The following is an 18,770-nucleotide window of genomic DNA, read 5'->3' as shown; positions in this document are numbered from 1 at the left end:
GATCCCTTCTCTGCGGTGAGCCGTGCCAGCACCCCAGGGCAGGGCTGAAGCTGTGTCAGGGCAGGTTTAGGTGCACATTAGGGACAGGTTCTTCCCCCAGAGGGTGGTGGGGCACTGGAACAGGCTCCCCAGGGCGGTGCTCACAGCCGCAGCCCGGCAGAGCTCAGGGAGCGCCCGGACAACGGGCACAGGCTGGGGCTCTCGGGGATGCCCCGTGCAGGGCCAGCAGCTGCACTCCATGATCCTTTGGGTTAGCTCGGGTGCACTCTGCGACCTCAATGCTGGGGCACAACCAGGGGCAGGCACGGGCGAGGGGCTGGCACGGCACTGACGCCACGGGGACACTCCCACGGGGGAAAAGCCCCCGCGCTGTGCCGAGGCCAGGCTGAGCGGCGCCGGGGACACCGTGCGGACCCCGCCAGCGCCGGCCCCTCAGCCCCGGCCCCTCAGCACCGCCGCCGCCGGGCGGCCCCACCGAGCCCCGCGCCCGTTCCCGGCCCGCCTCCGCCGCTGGCTCCGCCCGGCCCCGGCGCACACGGGCGGAGCGTGGGGAGACCCCGCGGCGCAGCCGGGCCGGGCCGGGCCGGGCCGGGCCGCTCAGCGCCGCCGGGACCCGCCGCCATGACCCTCAAGTCGGGGCGCAGCGCTGGCGGCGGCAGCAGCAGCATGAGGACGGCGCTCTCCGACCTCTACCTGGAGCACCTCCTGCAGAACCGGCCCAAGCCCGAGGTGAGCGGCCCGGTGCGCCCGCAGACCCCGCTCCCCGCCCCAGCCCCGGTGCGCCCCGCTCTGCTGCGGGCCCTTAGCCCCACTCTGAGCCCCGGGCGTCCCGCTCCATCCCGCACATGCGGGGGAAGCAGGGTGCCGAAGGCAGAGACCCTCCCGGGTGCGTGCCCTGTGCCGGTCCCCAGCGCCCGGGAGCAGGGATGCTCGCTGGGGACCGGGGGTTCCTCCGGGGAATGCTCAGCCGGCAAAGCCGGCCGGGCAGAAGGAGCTGGGTGCAGGGGAAGAAGGCTCCGGCATCCTGCCGCGGAAGAGATTGTGCTTGTTTTGCTGTGAAGTTGTAGCTGGTCTGAACTGGAACTGGTTGTCACATGAGCTGATTCAGCTGCTGAGCAACCTCCGGGTCCGCAGCGTGGGCTGCAGGAGGGTGGGGGTCCCTTCCCCAGGGAAGGAGGATGCGAGCAGCCCTTCTCACTGCTTCCCCGGGGCAGGGAGTGAGCCGATGGCCGCATGCACCCCACCTCCAAGAGAAGGAGAGCAGCTGCACCAACCCTCTTGGTTCTGCTGGCTGGGCTCCTTCCTCACTTGGTGTTGTTTGGGGTAGCTTGGGTGCAACCAGAAGGTCGGCGATTGCCAATGTTAAGCAGCTGGTGCTTTTCTCCCGGCAGAGATGTCCAGCTTTGAAAAGGCATCCTTGGTGAAGCCGTGGCATAATGAGCCTGGGCTGAGGTTTCCTTGCAACTGTGGGGAGCCTCTGAGAGAAAGCAGAGAGGAAATCTCCCTGAGGTGCTGTCCTTGGCCCATTGTGTTGGACGCTTAAACATGCGAAAGAGGCTTGGCAGATCTGTCTCACTCCAGTGGCTCATCTGCTTTTTCATGGTCCAACCCCGACAGGGTGCTTTGAGAAAAAAAACAGTAGGAAAAAAAACAATTAAAGCAAAGTACCTGGACCAGGCAGCTGCTGAGAGGAGCTCTCCCATCCCTCTGCCTGCCTGGCTGCAAACAGAGCAAGGATAAATTGCCAATAGCAGCAGAGCATGGAAAGTGTAGGAGCTGCCCTACGGCTTCCTGGTGTTATGGTGTATTTATTTCAGTAGGGATAAAGGGGGAGATGGTGAACTGAGATCTGCATGAGGCCTTTTAAAAGGAGCTCTGTAGGGCTGGCTTCCAGCAGTGTCCTGAGCTTGCCAGTCACAGATAGCTGTCTCTGTGCCACGGGCATGCAGAGATGGCACAGTGCCTGTGGCCCTTCCATGGGACACCAGGACGTGGCCCACCCTTCTTGGGAAGGGTGCTGAGTCTGCCTGGCTGCTCCTGGTCTGGAGTCAAACGGAGTGACTGGGAGGTTTCTCTTCTGCATTTTCTCTGGCAGAGCCACGTGCTGGGAAGTGCTGTCCTGTGTTCCTGACGTGGTGGCAGGGCATGCAAATCGTGGCAAGTGGAAGCCACGTTATTGCTAGAAAACAACCCCAGGCCTCTCCTCTTGAGCCTCATCACGTGCCTGCATATCTTTGCCGTATCTCCTGACTGACAAGTACAGATTTACCAAAAAGGTGTGGGCTTTATTTCCAGCTGTGCACCTGGTTGGCTGGATGACCTTGGGCTTGTCCCTTTATCATCTGTGACTCAGTTCCCCAGCTGTAAAATGGGCAGTGAACGTGACCTTTGGGAGTTTGGTGGAGAAAAGGAAGGTGCTTCTGGGGAGAGCTGATCTTGAGGGAGCAGAGGGAACACTGCACTTCCCCCTGGGCAGCAGTTCTCAGCATCCGGCTGCCAGCAGCTCCAAAGCAGATTGAGGCCACAGTCCCCAAGATCGACCACAGGTAAAACTCGGTTGAAAGCTTAGCTAAACTTCTGGCTTTGACTAATTAAGTGGGGAGGGCTGGTCCCAACTTTTTAATCTCAAATGGATTTTGCTGTGTTGCTGTGTGTAACAGCCACAGGGAAAAAGCTGTTCTGCGGGGCTTGTTCCAGAGGCTGGGATGCAGTGGCAGGGCAGCTCCTCCTTCTGTCAGTGTTGTGGTTTCAGTGGCTGTCCCTTGGAGGTTACCAGCCTCACAAACACATCTGGAGGGCTGCATCAGCCTTTTCTGGTGGGAAGGTGGTGCCTCAGCAAAACTGACTGCGCTCCCTTGAAAATCTGGCCCGTCTCCACTGCAGCACTCTGTGATCTGGAGTCAGTGTGAGGGCACACAGAGCTGGCTGCACCTTCTGGCTGTCACGACCATTTTGTATCCTTCCCATTTCCCTTTTCCCCTTCCCACAGGGACCTGTTGGTGTTGCCAGGCCTTTTCCCGGTGTCAGCAATGTAATCCTTTTTGCTTTAAATGTTTGTTGGTTTGAGTCTTGTATTTAAACTTCCAATCACATTGCTAGAAGGGGTTTTAGGTGAGGTTGTTCCTGTGACTGTGCAGGCACATTTAAGAAGTCAGTAGCCCCTGGCAGAATGAATTACTTCTAAATGTCTATGTGGCTGTTGCTCCCCAGCCTGCTGGAGCAGCCCTAAAGCAGCTCTCAAAGTCACTTTTTTGCTTCTTTGCTCTTTTTAACATTGCTGTGTTTTTTGAGCCGTACAAGAATGAGATGAGCACATCCTGGATGGGGAGGGAGACACGGCTGGAAGCACTGGAGGGTGGGAGGAGATGTTGCTGAGTCAGGACACCTCTGCACCAAGCAGTGCCCCGACCTCCCTGCATGCACCCATGGCTATTATAATGTGAGGGGCGATCATTCATGGAGGGAGCTGGGATTTTGCTCCTCACAGTGTGAGAAGAGTGTGTCTTTCCTGCCAGCCAAGAGGGCAATCCCAGAAAAACCTGGCTCCAGGGTTCCTTCTTGCATCCAAGCTGCTGTACTTTGGGGTCTCCTTGGCAGAACCAGCAGTATTTTCCATCACGTACTCACCAGGCAGCCCTGTTTTTCCAAAGCTACCTGATACTGAAATCTCTTGGTTAGAGCAGCAAGGAGAGCCCAGGAACCAAATCTCTGAACGCGCCCTTTGCACTGTGGTGCACTGCTTTCCTCAAGTGCTGCTTCAGGCTCCTGCAAACAAGCTGCCCAGTTAATGTTTGATTTGCCCATGGTGTGCAGCCTGGTGGAGGCTGCAGCAGCCCTGGCAGACAGACCTGACCCCACTGTGGGACAGGATGCCAAGACCTGGGATCCTCGCCACATTCCCTGTTGGTAAACACTGCCCAGGGAGCTGGTACACTTCCCTCTGCCCCGGGACATGGGGAAGAGATCTGGGCTCTTGAGGAAAATGCAAACAGGGGGTTGTGAGGCACCTCTGACCCACGGAGCTGGTGGCTCCGGTGTGCGTTTCCACTGCCGCAGGATTTGTGCAGGAGCATTTGTACCCTTGTCAGCCCAGCTGCGAGGCACACAGGGCTGCTGCCCACTGGGCTGTCCAGCACCCCTATTGCACAGCTCAGCCCCCCAAGCTCCTTGCCCCACGTGTGCCCCAGTGACAGAGCCCGGGGCTGTGCAGAGCTGGCGGTGGCTGGTGGCTCTCAGCGGCACTCACAGATGTTTCCTGTGGAGCAGCGCACAAGGAGCAGAGTCTGGCCGGTCAGCAGCGTGACTCCAAGGGCTCTTGAGGTCACAGCCTACGCTGGGCCAAGCCAGCCAGGAGCGTGGCAGCTGCCAGGAGAGTGCAAGGCAATCCGGCCAGCCTGCTCATGTGCATGGGGCACGAGAGCCACGCAGGTCTCCTGTTTCTGGGTGCCACCATCCAGGCTGAATCTGCCACCCTGAAGGTCCTGGTTGTCCTCATGAACCAGGCATTTTCCCATCCTCATCCACTTTGCCCAGTGCCATCAGCCAAAAATCCCACAGCAGCATCCCAGCATGGCTCTGGTGTTGGAGGACTCCACTGCATTCAGTTGCCATCAAGTGGCTGGTGGCCATCCCCAGGCACGGCAGCCAGGCTCTGGTGACATGCCTTGTTCTCCAGGAGTCACCAGGGTGACACTGGTGCTGTGTCAGCATCGAGGGCTGGGTGTTTTCTCCAGCTCTCAGCAAAAAGCAAAGGTCGGGGCCAGGAGGCTCAGCTGATGGGGATGGTGAGGGTGGGAACTCCCAGTCCCTGGAGCAGACTGTGCTGTGTCCTGGGTCATCGGGCTCTGCTGAGCCTACAGGTTTGAAGCTAGGAATTGCATGGTCTAACTCTTTTCCCAAGGCATGACCAAGATAAGTGTGATCTGTGCTGACTCCAACCACCTCACGGGCACTTTGGCCTCAGGTCGGGCTGGAGAAGGTCCTTGTCCTCCTATTCCTCCTTGCACCTGCTGGTTTGGCAGAGGGGACATCTCTAGGGACTCACACTGCTGGATCTGTTCCTGTGCACTCCAAATGGTGTGGTAGCATCGTGCCCTGCTAGTGCTGGCAAGCCGGGCTGGAGGGGGTGGATGCAAGTTTTTCCTTCTGCCCTGCAAGTCCATGGCCTGGGTGCTGTTCTGGGCTGGGATTCATCCTCCTCCATGTTAAAGCCATTGGCAGCTGGAGCCCACGTGGTTGCCTTTTGAGGAGCAGGTTGGTTGGCACTTTTGGAAGTAGCTGGTTTAAAAATAAATCACTGCATCATGGAAACACAGCTCCTTGAGCCCTTCCCTCCGTGGCCCAGCCCCACCAGTGCCCTGTCTGGGGGCTGTGACAGTGACCATGCCTGGTCTGTCCCTCTCTGCCAGCACCTTTCCTGCTATCCTTGTTAGTCCTGACTCTGCTGCCCCTTTCTTTGGCTCCCTCCCTGCTTTCTGCTATTGCACAGAGCTGGATCGCTGTCTCAGCCAGCAGCATTCCAGCACATCCCTACCGAAGCTCCTGTTATTGTGGTTTAGTGCCATGGCTGCAGCCCAGTAGCTGATGCTCTTCGTGATCCTTCCCCTGGCCTGAGCAGATGCGCTTCCACACCTGGCAGTGTGAGGCTGCAGCTTCTCCTCTGCTCCAGGCCAAGGGTGGGTGAGAGCAGGCTGGGGCAGGGGGTCAGGCTGGAGTTTCCCAGCTCCTGGCCCTGGTGCTCAGCTGACAAGTCAGGCTGTGGTGGGGAGAGGTGATGGCTCTGCCTGTCTGGGCCTGGCCACGTCGCTGATGCAGGACTGAGGCTGCTGAGGACCTTGCTGGGCATCCCTGCAGCTTTGCTGGCTGTGGCTCTCTGCTCAGGCACCGCTGGGAGGGAGGGTGCAGGCTGCAAACTGGACAGCAAAGCCAGGAGTCAGGTGTGGAGTGGGACAGTCAGGAGGGTTTGTTTTGCATCGTGGGCTGGTGTGGGGATTTGTGCCAACAGGGCAGGCAGGGGCCACAGGTCGAAGCTGCTCTGGGTTTTGCTGGGCCAGCACTGATTTGGGAGAGGCTTGAGGAAAGTCCACTGCACTTTGGGACAAACAGGCACGTTTGTGAGCTGTGTGGAGACATTGCCCGGCGTGTCTGAGGGATTTAACAGGACTGTGTCAGGCTTTCTTGGGCTGTGAGGGAGAAGCTCGCCAGGCAGGATGGATTTGGAGGTCTTTGTATGGGACCCCAAGCACTCTCCATCAGCCCTGGTGCCAGCACGTGCTGGAAACCAAGAACAGAGGTTTCCTCAGGACTGAAAGCCTGTGCTTGGCTTCCCAGTGCAAACCAGCATGAAAGGACCTGGGAAGGGGAATGGGATGAATCTGGCTGGTTGGGAGCACCCTGCCTTCAGTGCCTGGATGTTGTGTACATGGCTCTGCACCATGTCAGTTGCCCAGTGATGTAGGTCAGGAAAGGTTGAACTTGCAAGCTGAGCAAGAACAAAGCCTGGCTCCAGTTCTCAGGGCTGAGTCCCAAACTGTTCTGTTCACTTGGTGAAGATGCAACGAGCTTTTTGTGAGCCAAGTGCTGCTGCAAACACACTAGGAGTGTTTGTAACTCTGCTTCAGAAGATCAGCTGCGGCCTCTTTTGGCTCCTGCTACCTGCAGCTTTTCCACAGTTTTCTCACCTCCTGTATTTCCCAGGCTGGGAAAACTGCAGATTAAACCCACATGCACATCTCCAAGGCTCAAGTTCTTCTGCTCCTTTTCTTTTCTCGCCCTTAGCGTCCTCTCCTCCCCTGTGCTCCACCTGATCCGCAGCCACCTTAACACGTTGGAGTGGCTCAGCCCCGGAGCAGCATTCCCAGGTGGAGCCCCTAAACCCTGGTGTCTGTTTTGCCCCGACAGGCCATGACTCAGTCCCCACACGCCCTGACCGAGGACATTTATACCAACGGCTCAGCCACCCTGGGCAGCCCCTCGCACGGCGGCGGCCGCGAGGTGCGCAAGATCCGCCTCGTCCAGTTCGAGAAGGTCACCGAGGAGCCCATGGTGAGGACTGGCGAGGCCCCAAAGCCGGATGGCACCCCGGGGGTGGAGGGGCAGGCTGAGCCGTGCCAGCAGGCTGGCCTGGAGGGAAGCAGGTCGCTGGAGGTCTCGGCCGCGGGAAGAAGGTGCTGGACTCTGCCTTCTGCCCGGGGACCCGAAGTGTGCCCCACAAAAGGGTGGTGATGCTTGCGCCAGGAGGAGCTGCAGCAGCCTGAGTTGGCCTGGCAGGGTCTTTCTGCCGTGCACTGCACGGCTCACTGTGGACATGGGCCCGGAGAGGACTTTGTGAGGGCAGGAGAGCTCCCTCCTGCAGCAAGCGGTCATGGATTTTCCTGTCTTCCAGGGAATCACGCTGAAGCAAAATGACAAGCAGAGCTGCATGGTGGCCAGGATCTTCCATGGGGGCATGATTCACAGACAAGGTAACGAGGCCTTTGTAGAAGCAGTGCATGACGTGCATGTCTGCAGGTGGTTTCTTCCCGTGCAGCAGTAATGCAGGTCCTCAGCACTGCTGGCTTTCCCCTGTGGCATGGACATCGGTGCCTGTTCCTGCCCTAGGGGTGTGTCAGGAACTTGGGACTCACTGCTCTCTCTGCATGGTTGTCACGTTAAAACACTGGAGGCTTTAGTGATAAATTAAGGTTTGGGGGAAGGGCTCTCCCAAAAAGGATCTGGAGATCATCTCCGTCTCATGATGGGGTCACTGTAAGAAGAGAAGGATCATACCCTGGAGTGCGGGAAGCTCTTCCCATTCCTAAAGTGCACAGGTGGGACAGGCATCCTGTAGATTGGCTCTGCAGACCAAAAGAAGGTGCCAAGAGAAATAAATAGGTGCTGTTTTCTGGTTTTGGGTTTTGCCAAGGAGGCGTGGATACAAGATGTTCTCTGCTTAGAAGAGGCTGCTTTTCCAGCCTCGGATCCAAGTGGGAAGTCTGTGCTTACCACTGCCAAAATAAGACAGGAGCCATTCCAGTAACACTACTGGAGCCTGATTTTTAGTAGTGTATCTGAGGCTGTGTTCTGCCTGGGTATATAAACTGAAAACACACAAAGTCAGGAATGCTTTGGGCCCAGTAAGGAGGTTGTGATTGGTGTCAGTGAGGCGCTTGGGGTTGTGTCTGAAGCGCTGCTGCAGGTGCTTTGACCAGTCCAAAGCACTCTCCACACAGTGGAAAGCAGCCTGATGACCTTGGGACTGGCTCAGTGTGTGAATTGGGTGGAGGGGGAAGAATTCATTCCCCTTGTGCTTTCCTCCCATGTGCTTGGATGGCACGTGTGGCTCCAGAAGCACTGCTAGGCAAACACTGCAGTGTCCTGGCCCTGGAGGCTGATGAAGCTGTGTGAATTGGGTTTGGTGAGCAGCTCTTGTTCCTCTTCTGCATTTTCACGTTTCTCACATTGCTGGCAGGCTCCCTTCACGTGGGTGATGAAATCATAGAAATCAATGGGCAGAGTGCGAGCAACCACTCAGTTGACCAGCTGCAGAAGATGCTGGTAGGTATCTGTGTGTGTCAGGGCTGTTCCCTGGGAAGGACTCCTTTGGCCTGCACGCTGTGAGCATTCACCCCCTCCCACACAGCGGAGCCAGCACACAGCTGCCTGCACACAGCAGTGTGATGTGGCAGAAACCATCCTGCATGCAGCCCCCGTGGGGTCTGTGCTTGCTGCTTGTTTCTGGCCTCCTGGAGCAGCAGTGGAGGCTGTTGTCTGAGCCCCTGACATGTGCTGATGCTATGATGTGGGGCTTGGAAACCACCTCTGTTTGCCAGGGCTGCTGTGCAGCTCCAGCCCAGGGCTGGCTGCTCTTGCAGACCTGAGCCACACGTGCATGTCGTGTTGGTGCCATTTGCCTGCTGCTGAGGTCGTGGTGATCTTGTCCTTGCCAGAGATGCCTCAGACCTGCCTTGGGTTCACACATTTTGACCCTGATCCATGCCCAGCATATAACACCTTGCTGGAGGGAGGTGGTGGTGCTGCTGGGGACCCCCACCAGCAGCCTAAGCAGGAGGCTTGGCCTTGCCAAAGTGCCACAGGATGTCCCTGCTCCAGACAGCAGGACCAAGGAGGAGCTTGGCTTTGCTTTTGCCTCCTGAGAAGAGTGGCTGGCCCAGGAGGCCCCTCCAAGCCTCCACATGTGGTTGTCCCACGGGACCGACGTGGGTGCAGGCAGGGTGGAGATGGTGCAGGTCTCCGTGTTCATTCTGGTGGTGCTTAGCAGTGCCCACAGCCTGACCCTTGTGGGGGTGCTGGTGTCCCCCCCAGGCATGGGACAAGGGTGGCAAAGCCAAGCACAGCTATTCCTGACCAGGCTGTGGTGTCCCCCAGCACCACAGCACGGTGGGGTACCAGGAGCCCTGCCTCCCTGCACGGGTTGCTGCTGTTGAGCTGCCTCCAGACACCACCTCCTCCAACTCTTCTTTCTCCCCTTTCTTCACTAGAAAGAAACCAAGGGGATGGTCTCATTAAAGGTCATTCCCAACCAGCAAAGCCGCCTCCCTGCTCTCCAGGTAAGTGCAGCCATGGGCAGTGCCGGGCCGTGGCAGGGTGGGACCAGAGCAGACCGTGCAGGACCAGTGCTGGGGAGAGAGCTGTGCTCAGCCAGGGGTGCCAGGGCAAGGGGGTGGCTCCCTTGTCTGAGCTGCTGGAGGGGCCTGTCCTGTGCTTGCATCACTGCAAACAACTCTGTGCCGGTTCTGTGTGGGTGTGTTTACCCAAAATGGTGTAGGAACGCGGGGCTGGGGTGTCTGAGCCAGCAGTGGTGTCTGGGGATGGCAGAGCAGTGGCAGGGGCACTCCGGGGAGCACGTGAGGGTCTCCTTCAGAGCCACCACCCTTTGTGGCAGGGGCAGCCCCTGGCTCTGTGGTCCCTGCTGTCACCAGTGCCAGGGGCACCATCCCCAGTAAAGGTGACTGGGGATGCACAGCAAGGGGGGAAGGAAGGCAGTTTGTGCACCTGCTGTCACTGCCAGGGTGAGGGGGCCATGCCGTGTCACCAGGGGGTGACACCTGCGTGGCTTTGCCTTTGAAGTCCTGCTGTGGCTGAAACAGAATAGTGGGGAGGGGTTCTCTGTGTTCTCTGCCAAGGTTTCAGGGTGTGGTAGCTGGGTTGTTGCTGTCTTGTCTTTGTGCAGGAGCCACCCCCAGTGCAGCCCCCCCTGGCATGGACAGGCAGGGCTGAGATGGGAGTGCAGAGGCAGAGCCTGAGGGCTGGATGGTGCTGGGATGGGCTGAGGGAGCACATGTCATTCTTTACCCAGAGAAGCTGAAGTTCTGAATGTGGTGGCAAGTGTTGGTGGCTCTGTTTCTTCCTCAGTTTATGCTGTCCCCAGTCCTGCTCAAGCAGGCTTTGCATGTGTGTTTTTTAAGCACTGGCCCATGCCTGTCCCTGTCCTTCCCTGCTGTCACTCTGCCCTCCCTGTCCTGAGCCAGCCACCTGCAGCTGGCCAACTCCATGCCAGAGGAAAAGAATGCAGTTGCTGGTTCACCTGAGGCTGGGAAACACAGGGACAAACTCCTTCCCAGCAGCAGCTGTACTGCTGTGCCCAGGGCAGCGGTGCTGTCTGCTCCCCAGAGCCACAGCTGCTTGTGTCTGTGTTTGTTGCAGTACCATCACCAAGAGTGGACTGCTTCCACTCCTGGATCCCCTTTATTTCAGTGATCACCTTTATTTCAGTGCCTGGCAGGATGCTGGAGATCCTGGCGTGATTTTCCCCTGCCCTGGCTCACGAGGCCGAGTGTCTCTTGGAGTCTGGGAGTTCCTAAGGAGAGGAAGCACAGAGCACTCAAGGCTCTTGAGGCTCTCTCCAGCATACTCCCTGCAGCCCTTTGACTTTAAAAGACCAGGACTTCTCATGCTGGAGCCTGCTCAGCAGTCTCCCCCAGAGAGGGGCTGGCAGCAGGCAGGCAAAGAGCCCTGTGCAGCTGTGGGGGATGTGTGGAGCTGTCTGATGCCAGCTCCTAACTGGTGTCGGGGGGTCTTTCCAGAATGCCCTGGCTTGGGACACCAGTGCTGCAGGAGCTCTGGGCAGGTACCTGGGCAGTGCCTGCTGTGTATCCCTCGTGTTTGTGTGGATGATCAGCTCCCTGGTGCCGGAGAGTGCTTTCAAAGCAAGCAGCACTCCTCATCCTCAAAGGAGATTCCACTCTTATTGTTCTTCCTAATTTCATTTTTTTTTTTTTGTGAGCGCTCTCATGTCACAGCTCGATCCATATGGTCTTTTCTGGCAGTGAAAGGGAACCATGTTTGTGTCCTGATGGCTCTGTGCCTCCAGCAGCACAGCTGAGGGAAATGGTTTAAATGTGGAACAAGGACAGCATGGTCTACCCTGCTGAGGGAGGATGAGTTTCCAGGCCCTGCCTGTCACATCTGAGGACAGGACAGGCATCACCATATGTGGAACTCTTTTCCCCCTTGCTACATGCTGTGTCTCTAGGGTAACTAAGCTAGGGTCATGCTCAGCATTCCCAAAACTCTGCTTTTCACTCCTAATCCTCCACACTCTGCCTGGCTTTGCCTCCTCTCTAGTCCTGACAGGGTCCTGCTGGGAGTGGGTGCTGTAGACTCCTTCCCAAGGAGCTGAGCAAGCAGCAGGGACAGGAAAAACTTTCTCACACCTTCCTGGTCCCCAGGGCTCCCCCAGCCTGAGGAGGGTACACAGTGGCCTGGGAAGCAATAGCAGCAGCTCATTTCCAGCTGCAGGAATTGTAATTTCGTGAGAGCAGCCGACGCCAAAGGGAGCAGGACAGATCAAGGCAGGGACGGAGCAGTGCAGCCTTGGCTCCCCAAAGGCCTCCTGCCATGCAGGGACTGCCCAGCTGTGGGGAAAGGCAGCACAGAGCAGCTGAGGTCGAGCCGTGGCCTTCCCTGGGGTCCCTGTCGCAATGTCACCTCTGTGCTCACTCCACTGCGGAGGCCAGCTGTGCACCACGTTGGTGGGACTGCTCTGTGGCTGGCCAGCACTGTGCAGCACCCAGGGCACTGCAGGGTCTGAACACCCCCTGTGAGAGTGTGTGTGCCTAGAGGCAGCAGCCCTGACACCAGCTCCCAGTGAGGCCAAGATACGGTCCTACTCCCTCCCTCATCCACTCACCAGCACTCCTCACTACAATTCCATGCCCAAGACTTTCTGTCTAAGCTTTGTGCATCTCCTTTCTCTCCACACAGCCCTGTGGTCCCTGGAAAGGAGCAGGGGCTTTGTGCTTGGAGCCATCTCTGCAGTCACCGCTTGGGAATGCAACGTGGGGGCCACACTCAGCCACCCTGCGTGGCCATGCTGACTCTGCCCTCCTCTCTCTTTTGCAGATGTTCATGAGGGCACAGTTTGACTACGACCCCAAGAAGGACAACCTGATCCCCTGCAAGGAAGCAGGACTGAAGTTTCAGATCGGTGATGTGATTCAGATCATAAACAAGGACGACAGCAACTGGTGGCAGGGCCGGGTGGAGGGCTCCTGCACCGAGTCAGCAGGACTCATCCCTTCTCCAGAGCTGCAGGAGTGGTAGGTCCCTGGATGTGCCCAGAGGGACTGGATCTGGGAGTGGAGGTGGGAGCAGTGACCGTGAGCCATCAGGAGTTTGGGTGTTGGGTAACACCAGTGTCACTGCTGGGACAAGGAGGAAAATGTTCCCTTTGTGTGCTGCAGGGTGAGCCTTTGCCTGTCCCAGCAGCCAGCCCGTTTCTCTTGCGTGTCTGAGGGACAATCCTGCTGCTGTCCCAGGGCTTGGGGTGACAGCTGGGCCATGGTGGTGTCCTCCTCTCTCGGCAGGCGTGTGGCGAGCGTCACCCAGCCCAGCCAGAGTGAATCCCCGAGCTGCAGCCCCTTTGGGAAGAAGAAGAAGTGCAAAGATAAATACCTGGCCAAGCACAGCTCAAGTAAGTGCGAGCAGGGCAGTGGGCTCAATCCCCAGCCCTGGCCATCCCCCTGCCTCCATGGGAGGACACAAAGAGCCCGGCTGCGTCAGCAGTGCAATCTCAGGATACCCCACAGCTGTCAGCTTTTTTTTTGACTCTCTTCTTGATGTTCCTCACGTGGCCACAGCTGTGTCCTCATGTAGGGCACGAGGCCAGGGCTGGCTCAGCACTGAGCTCCTGTGCTCTCCCCTGGTGACAATCCCTTGAACTCCTGGCCCTGTGAGCTCAGACTCCCCAGCCTCAACCCCCCCAGGCTGCTGAACACAGGGCAGGCAGTGGCAGTGCTGCTGCTCAGCAGTCAGGGAGCAGCCTGAACTGCTCTCCACAGCTGCCTGTGCCTGGTGAGGCAGGGGACTGCCCCTCAGCCATCCGTGCAGGCACCCCATGCTAAACTGAGCAAAGAGCTGGCAGAGGTGAGTGCCTGGGGACTGCTGGCTCCTGGCCCGGCCTGCAGCTCCAACCGGCAACAAACAAGGCTGTAAATCACTTTATATAAAGCTCCTCCAGCAGCAAGCTCCCTGCAGCATCCTGCTGTCTCCACCCCGGCTCCCAGGTCCTACTGTCCTGAGCAGAATCACTGAGAAGAAGCAGCTCTGGCTTCTTTGGCAGCTCCCCAGCACCCCCTCTGCCCCTCACCTGCCATTGGATGAGCTCCCAGCCCAGTCCTGAGCACTCCTGCCCATTGCCCTGGCTTTGGACTGACACAAACACACACGTGGGTCATGCTGGTGTGGCCAAGCCACTTCTGACCCCTCCATGTCTTGTTTCTCCTCCACCCCAGTTTTTGACCAGCTGGATGTCGTTTCCTACGAGGAGGTGGTGAGGCTGCCTGCCTTCAAGAGGAAGACTCTGGTGCTCATTGGTAGGTCCTGTGCCAGGCACCCTCTGCAGCACGGGGGCTGTGTGCTGGGAGCCAGGGGGAACAAGAACTTCACAGGGGCAGCACGGCCCTTCAAGACCTAGTAAGGTCTGGGGAGCGTTTCTTCGGCCTGCAGCAGTCATCCCATAGGCTGACCCCCTCCACGCAGCGTTGTGCATGGTCTGGCATCTGTGCTGCAGTGCTGGGGAAGAGTTAATTCAGGCATTTGCAACTCCTGAGTATCTTCATGGAAAATCTCCATTGAAAGCAGCTCTGCAGTTGCACCAAAGCACGCACTCCCACACTGTGGGGACTGCAGGGGCATGGGCAGTCCAGCCAGGCTGGTTGCTCTGTGGCAGCAGTCCTGTCTTCAGCTGGGGCTGGAGATGAGCAGGGCACCAAGGGCCTCTTCCAGGGCTGGAAGACATCACAGACCAGCCCCGAAAGCACATCTTGGGCGGGAACCAGGCCAAGCTCTGCACTTTCTGTCAGACCCAGAGCTGTGGAGGGGCCCCAGCATGTCCCACCAGGCTGCTCTGAGTCCATCTCTCTCTCTCCCCAGGGGCCAGCGGCGTGGGCCGCAGCCACATCAAGAATGCTCTGCTCAGCAACAACCCAGAGAAGTTCATGTACCCACCTCCATGTAAGTACCAGCACAGGCTGCATTTCCTCTCACCTCTTTGATCCAGGACCTTCTGACAGCAGGTGGGAGGTGGGGAGACGTTCCACCCTGAAGTCAGAGGTCCCCACGTGCAGGGCCTCCCTGTCTGCAGTCCCACATGCACCCACCTTTACCCAGAGAGCCTGCAGGGCTGCTGCCACCCTCACACAGACACCTCGCTCTTTTCCATCCGCTGCTTGTCCCCAGCTGGCTGAGGTCTCTGCCTGCCCAGAGCAGGAAGCAGTTAACGGGATTAATACAGCTTAGCCTTGATGCCTGCTCCTCTCTCCCCCTCCCCAGACACCACACGCCCCCAGAAGAAGAATGAGGTGGATGGGAAGGACTATTACTTTGTTTCCACCGAGGAGATGACCCGAGACATCTCAGCCAATGAGTTCTTGGAGTTTGGAAGCTACCAGGGAAACATGTTTGGCACCAAGTTTGAAACAGTGCACAAGATCCACCAGCAGGACAAAGTGGCTATTCTGGACATCGAGCCCCAGGTAGGGAGCAGGGGAAGGGGTGGGGGACAGGGGCTGCCACAGATTGAACTACCTGGCTGCTGGCTGTCCCTGCCTTTTCTCCCCAGAGGAAAAAGACAGCAAGCCCTGGGGTGGCATTTCCATTCCCACCACATGGGAATGTGTCACCAAGGCCATGGCCAGGCTGCTGTGGGAGTGGATTGCAGGGACCCTTTTGCAGGAGTCCACCCAGTGAGCTCACGGCCCCAGAGAGGGGCGTCCCCTCCGGCCCCACCGCACCACGGGCAGCACGGCAGCTGTGCTTGCTCCCAGCCTGGGGAAGGGCCTCTCTGGTAACTGCAGCCCTCTCTCCCCTCTCCACAGACCCTCAAGATCGTGCGCACGGCCGAGCTCTCCCCGTTCATAGTCTTCATCGCCCCCACAGACAAGGCAGAGGAGGTGAGTGGCAGGGTGTCCCCTCCTGTCCCCCTCTGGCTGGGTTTCTCGGTCCCTGGCAGCACCTGCTGCAGCCACCCAGGGCTCCCCATCAGCACACTGCTGTCTGCTTGGCTTTTGGTGGTGCAGAGCTCAGCCCGGACCTGAGAACAGGAGCTGCCAATTCCTGCGGCTGTCAGCGAGCACAGCCTAGCAGTCGGGGCAGGACCATTCATCCTGCCACCAGCTACGAAAATAGACACACAAACAGCTCCTTTCATTCTCTGCCTCATTAGGATGCTGATCCCTTTAACGTGAGGATGGAAGCAGCGCTGATAGCGCAGTTAACTCGTTCAGTGCCGAGCGTGGGCTGGCAGCCACAGGCTGTCACTCCCCTGGAAGCCCCCTGGGTGCAGGGGTGCTGCGTGTCCTGCCCTACACCCCAGCGGGGCAGGGAGGCAGAGGCCAACAAGAAAACCCAGAGCTCTGCTGCTCCTGGATTCAGTGGCAACAAGGCCACCTCTTCCAACCCTACTGAGTTTGTGTTTGTAAAGCTTAAGCTACAGATAATTTTTGGAGAGGATATTTATGCAGCCTTCAGAGCAAGCGTTGTGCGGGTATTAAGAGGCACATTAACTGCCTGATGCAGCAGGCTAGGGAGGGGGGAAGGGGACAGATCTCAGAACAGAAAGGGCCACTCTGTCACCCACAGCTGCCTCCATCCAGAGAGGAATCACATCCTGCTGCAGTGGGCAGGGCTGCCAGGCACTAAATATAACCCTGCAGCTCGGCCCACTCTGAGCAGGGATGCGGCAGAGTTGATGTGACCCCGCAGAGCTCACAGGAGCAAAAACTGCTGCTTGCCCTCCCTCCCCTCTCCACCCCCAACAGCTGCTGGCTTCATCCACAATACAGGAAACATTAATTTTACAAGAATAGATTAATATTGTCAGTAACTTTCAATATGAAGGTAGCTAAGTAGTATCTTTTTTATTTTTTTTTTTTCCTCTAGGGTAATAATTATAATTTGAGTTTTTCAGTGTTGAACTGAGCACCTTAAAGACAGAAGCCCTGAGGGTGGGTGTGGTATTATAAATAATACTGTGCCATCTGTAATATGTTTTTAGTGCTGACCACTAAAGGTATCAGCACTGTGATACAGACCCAGGTGGTCTAACAAAAAAGGCCATAAAGACTGGTCTGATTTAGTCTATTAATATATTTTTAGGTCTGCTTCATCTATTGATAATAGATATAATTATATCATAGACATGATAATTAATATAATCTAATGATACCCGTTTAGGTCTATTAATATCTGCAGAGAGCAGAGCTCAGCGAGCACTGCACCCCAAGCTCTCCCTCCTCCCCTGTCTTTCAAGCTCCATTAGGGGAAGATGTGGAAATGGTCTGGACCTCATTGCCAGGGGCAGAGCTGCCCAGGGATGCACCCCTGGGTGCCCCTACAAGCCACACTGGCACGAGAGAAGAGGCAGCTTTGCTTTTATTGCAGAAGTACAGCACTAAAAACACAGCCAAAACCAGTGCAGAGGCTGGTAAAGCTCTGCCAGCTGGGGCTGTTCTGGTCCAAAGCCAGTGTGAAGGGAGCATCCTGCAGGAATCCACCTCCAGCCCAGCCTGGAGCTGGTGACAATGCCCACCAGAGCACTGAGCAGCTTGCTCTTTGTGAACCTTCTCCCTGGGAGCTGCCACAGAGCATTTTAAAGGTAAAGACGAGAGCCAGCAGGTCTGGCCTCACTCCTGATGCTCCCAGCACCGCACAAAGTCCAGCACCAGCCCCAGACACGAGCCCAGAGATCACACAACAGCTCCCGGCCCATCTGCCAAGCTCCAAGGATTCTCTGTGCTCTGCTGCTTCACGGCCACTGGAGCCGTTTCGGTGTTGTGGGGGCGTTTCCTGGCTGGGGTGTGCTGTGCAGTTCCTCTCCTGAGCGCTGTCCTGTCCCTTGCAGTCGGAGGCTCTGCAGCAGCTGCGCAAGGACTCGGAGAGCATCCGCAGCCGCTACGCGCACTACTTCGACCTGTCCCTGGTCAACAACGGCGTGGAAGAGAGCCTCCAGCTGCTGCAGGAAGCCTTTGAGCAGGCCTGCAGCTCTCCACAGTGGGTGCCTGTCTCCTGGGTCTACTGAGAGGGCACTCTGAGCCCAGCTGCTTCCCATCAACCGTCCTGCAGGCACTGGGAAACACCTCCTCAGCTTCCCCTGCCCCACACAGCACAACTCCCCTCCTCTGCTGCTCCACGGACACCGTCTCGGTTCACAGGCTCTCACAGGGTGCCCACAGCTCCTCTCCTGGGGGAACAGACACACCACAGAGGCTGCCTGGGGGCCAGACAGCTCCTGTGGCACTGCAGGGCAGGGCAGTGGCTACAGCAGAGGCCAGGTTAGCTCAGAGCACAGCTCCCTGCCCTCCCTGGGCAAGGGAAAGCACAATCCTGCTGTAGCAGCCAGCTGATCTTCCCTGCAGCAGTCAGTCCCTAGTGGCAGAACGGGGTTTTTTCCAGGCAGATGTCTCCTGAGATGGCAGGAATGCTCACAGCTCAAACCCTTCCTGGTGTCCACGAGGCCTCAAGGAAGGCCACAGCTTCAGAGGCTTCTCCCAGACCACACCAGAGCTCCTCCATCCAAGGGTTTCCTCTCACAAATGGGGAAGATGATGAATGTGGCATGGAGCAGCCCCAGGCAGGCCTCACCCCACGTTCCCAGGTTGGAGTTTCTCATTCACCCTGTGCAGCCATAGGTGTAAAAACTCACTGTACTGGAATTCTCACCGTGCAGCTTGGATTGTGACCGCCTGAGAAACTGGGCAGCAGCTGAGCCAGTCCCACAGACCAAACCCCAGAGGGATCTTCAACGGGTAAATGACATCCAGCCACAACTCTCTGTTGCATGCAGTAGAAAAGTGTCTACAAAGATCATCCAGGCATGTTTTCCAGTCCAGGGTGTCTCTCACACTGTATGCAAACGTGAAAGCCATGCTCACCCTGGGGTTTGCATCACTATGTCTGGGAAATATCACCACATCCACCGTGTAGGTGAAAAAAAAAAATCTCATTTGTGTGTTCAGTCAGCTACAGGGGCAAGGGAAAGTCTGTTAAAAAGTCTTGTGCAATTTTTTTTTTTTTTTAAGGATGCCAAAAATAAATAATAAAAAAAAAATCTATGTGCAATAGGGACCTTCGTTCTGATCCACTGCAGGGAAACAATGAGCAGCAATAAATGTGCGCTGAAACGTTGCCATGGCTGGTGTTTTACCTCTCAGGCTGGGCACTAAGCAATGACAAAGGCTCTTCTAGTGCTGGTCCTCATCAACACAACCATTTCTCTGCTCCAGCAGCTTCTTCAGGAGAGGAGCAGAGGCTGGGCACGTGGTAAAATCTGC

At 57.3% G+C, this 18,770-nt stretch overlaps 1 protein-coding gene across 1 annotated transcript; it reads left to right on the top strand.

The window, feature by feature from the left end:
• Positions 1 to 573: 573 nt before the first annotated feature.
• Positions 574 to 18,624, top strand: MPP1 (MAGUK p55 scaffold protein 1). The gene is made up of 12 exons (XM_040083741.2): positions 574 to 729; positions 6,901 to 7,044; positions 7,385 to 7,463; positions 8,450 to 8,535; positions 9,480 to 9,548; positions 12,343 to 12,539; positions 12,807 to 12,913; positions 13,734 to 13,814; positions 14,374 to 14,454; positions 14,773 to 14,975; positions 15,318 to 15,392; positions 17,342 to 18,624. Exons 1-12 carry the CDS (start codon positions 622 to 624, stop codon positions 17,516 to 17,518), a joined length of 1,407 nt encoding a protein of 468 aa, XP_039939675.1. The 5' UTR covers positions 574 to 621; the 3' UTR covers positions 17,519 to 18,624.
• Positions 18,625 to 18,770: the final 146 nt, after the last annotated feature.

The sequence above is a fragment of the Hirundo rustica genome, chromosome 21 (assembly GCF_015227805.2).
Source record: "Hirundo rustica isolate bHirRus1 chromosome 21, bHirRus1.pri.v3, whole genome shotgun sequence".
NCBI classification, from domain to species: Eukaryota; Metazoa; Chordata; class Aves; order Passeriformes; family Hirundinidae; genus Hirundo; species Hirundo rustica.
The sequence above is the reverse complement of the archived record's forward strand: the minus strand, read 5'-3'. Positions and strand labels throughout refer to the sequence as shown.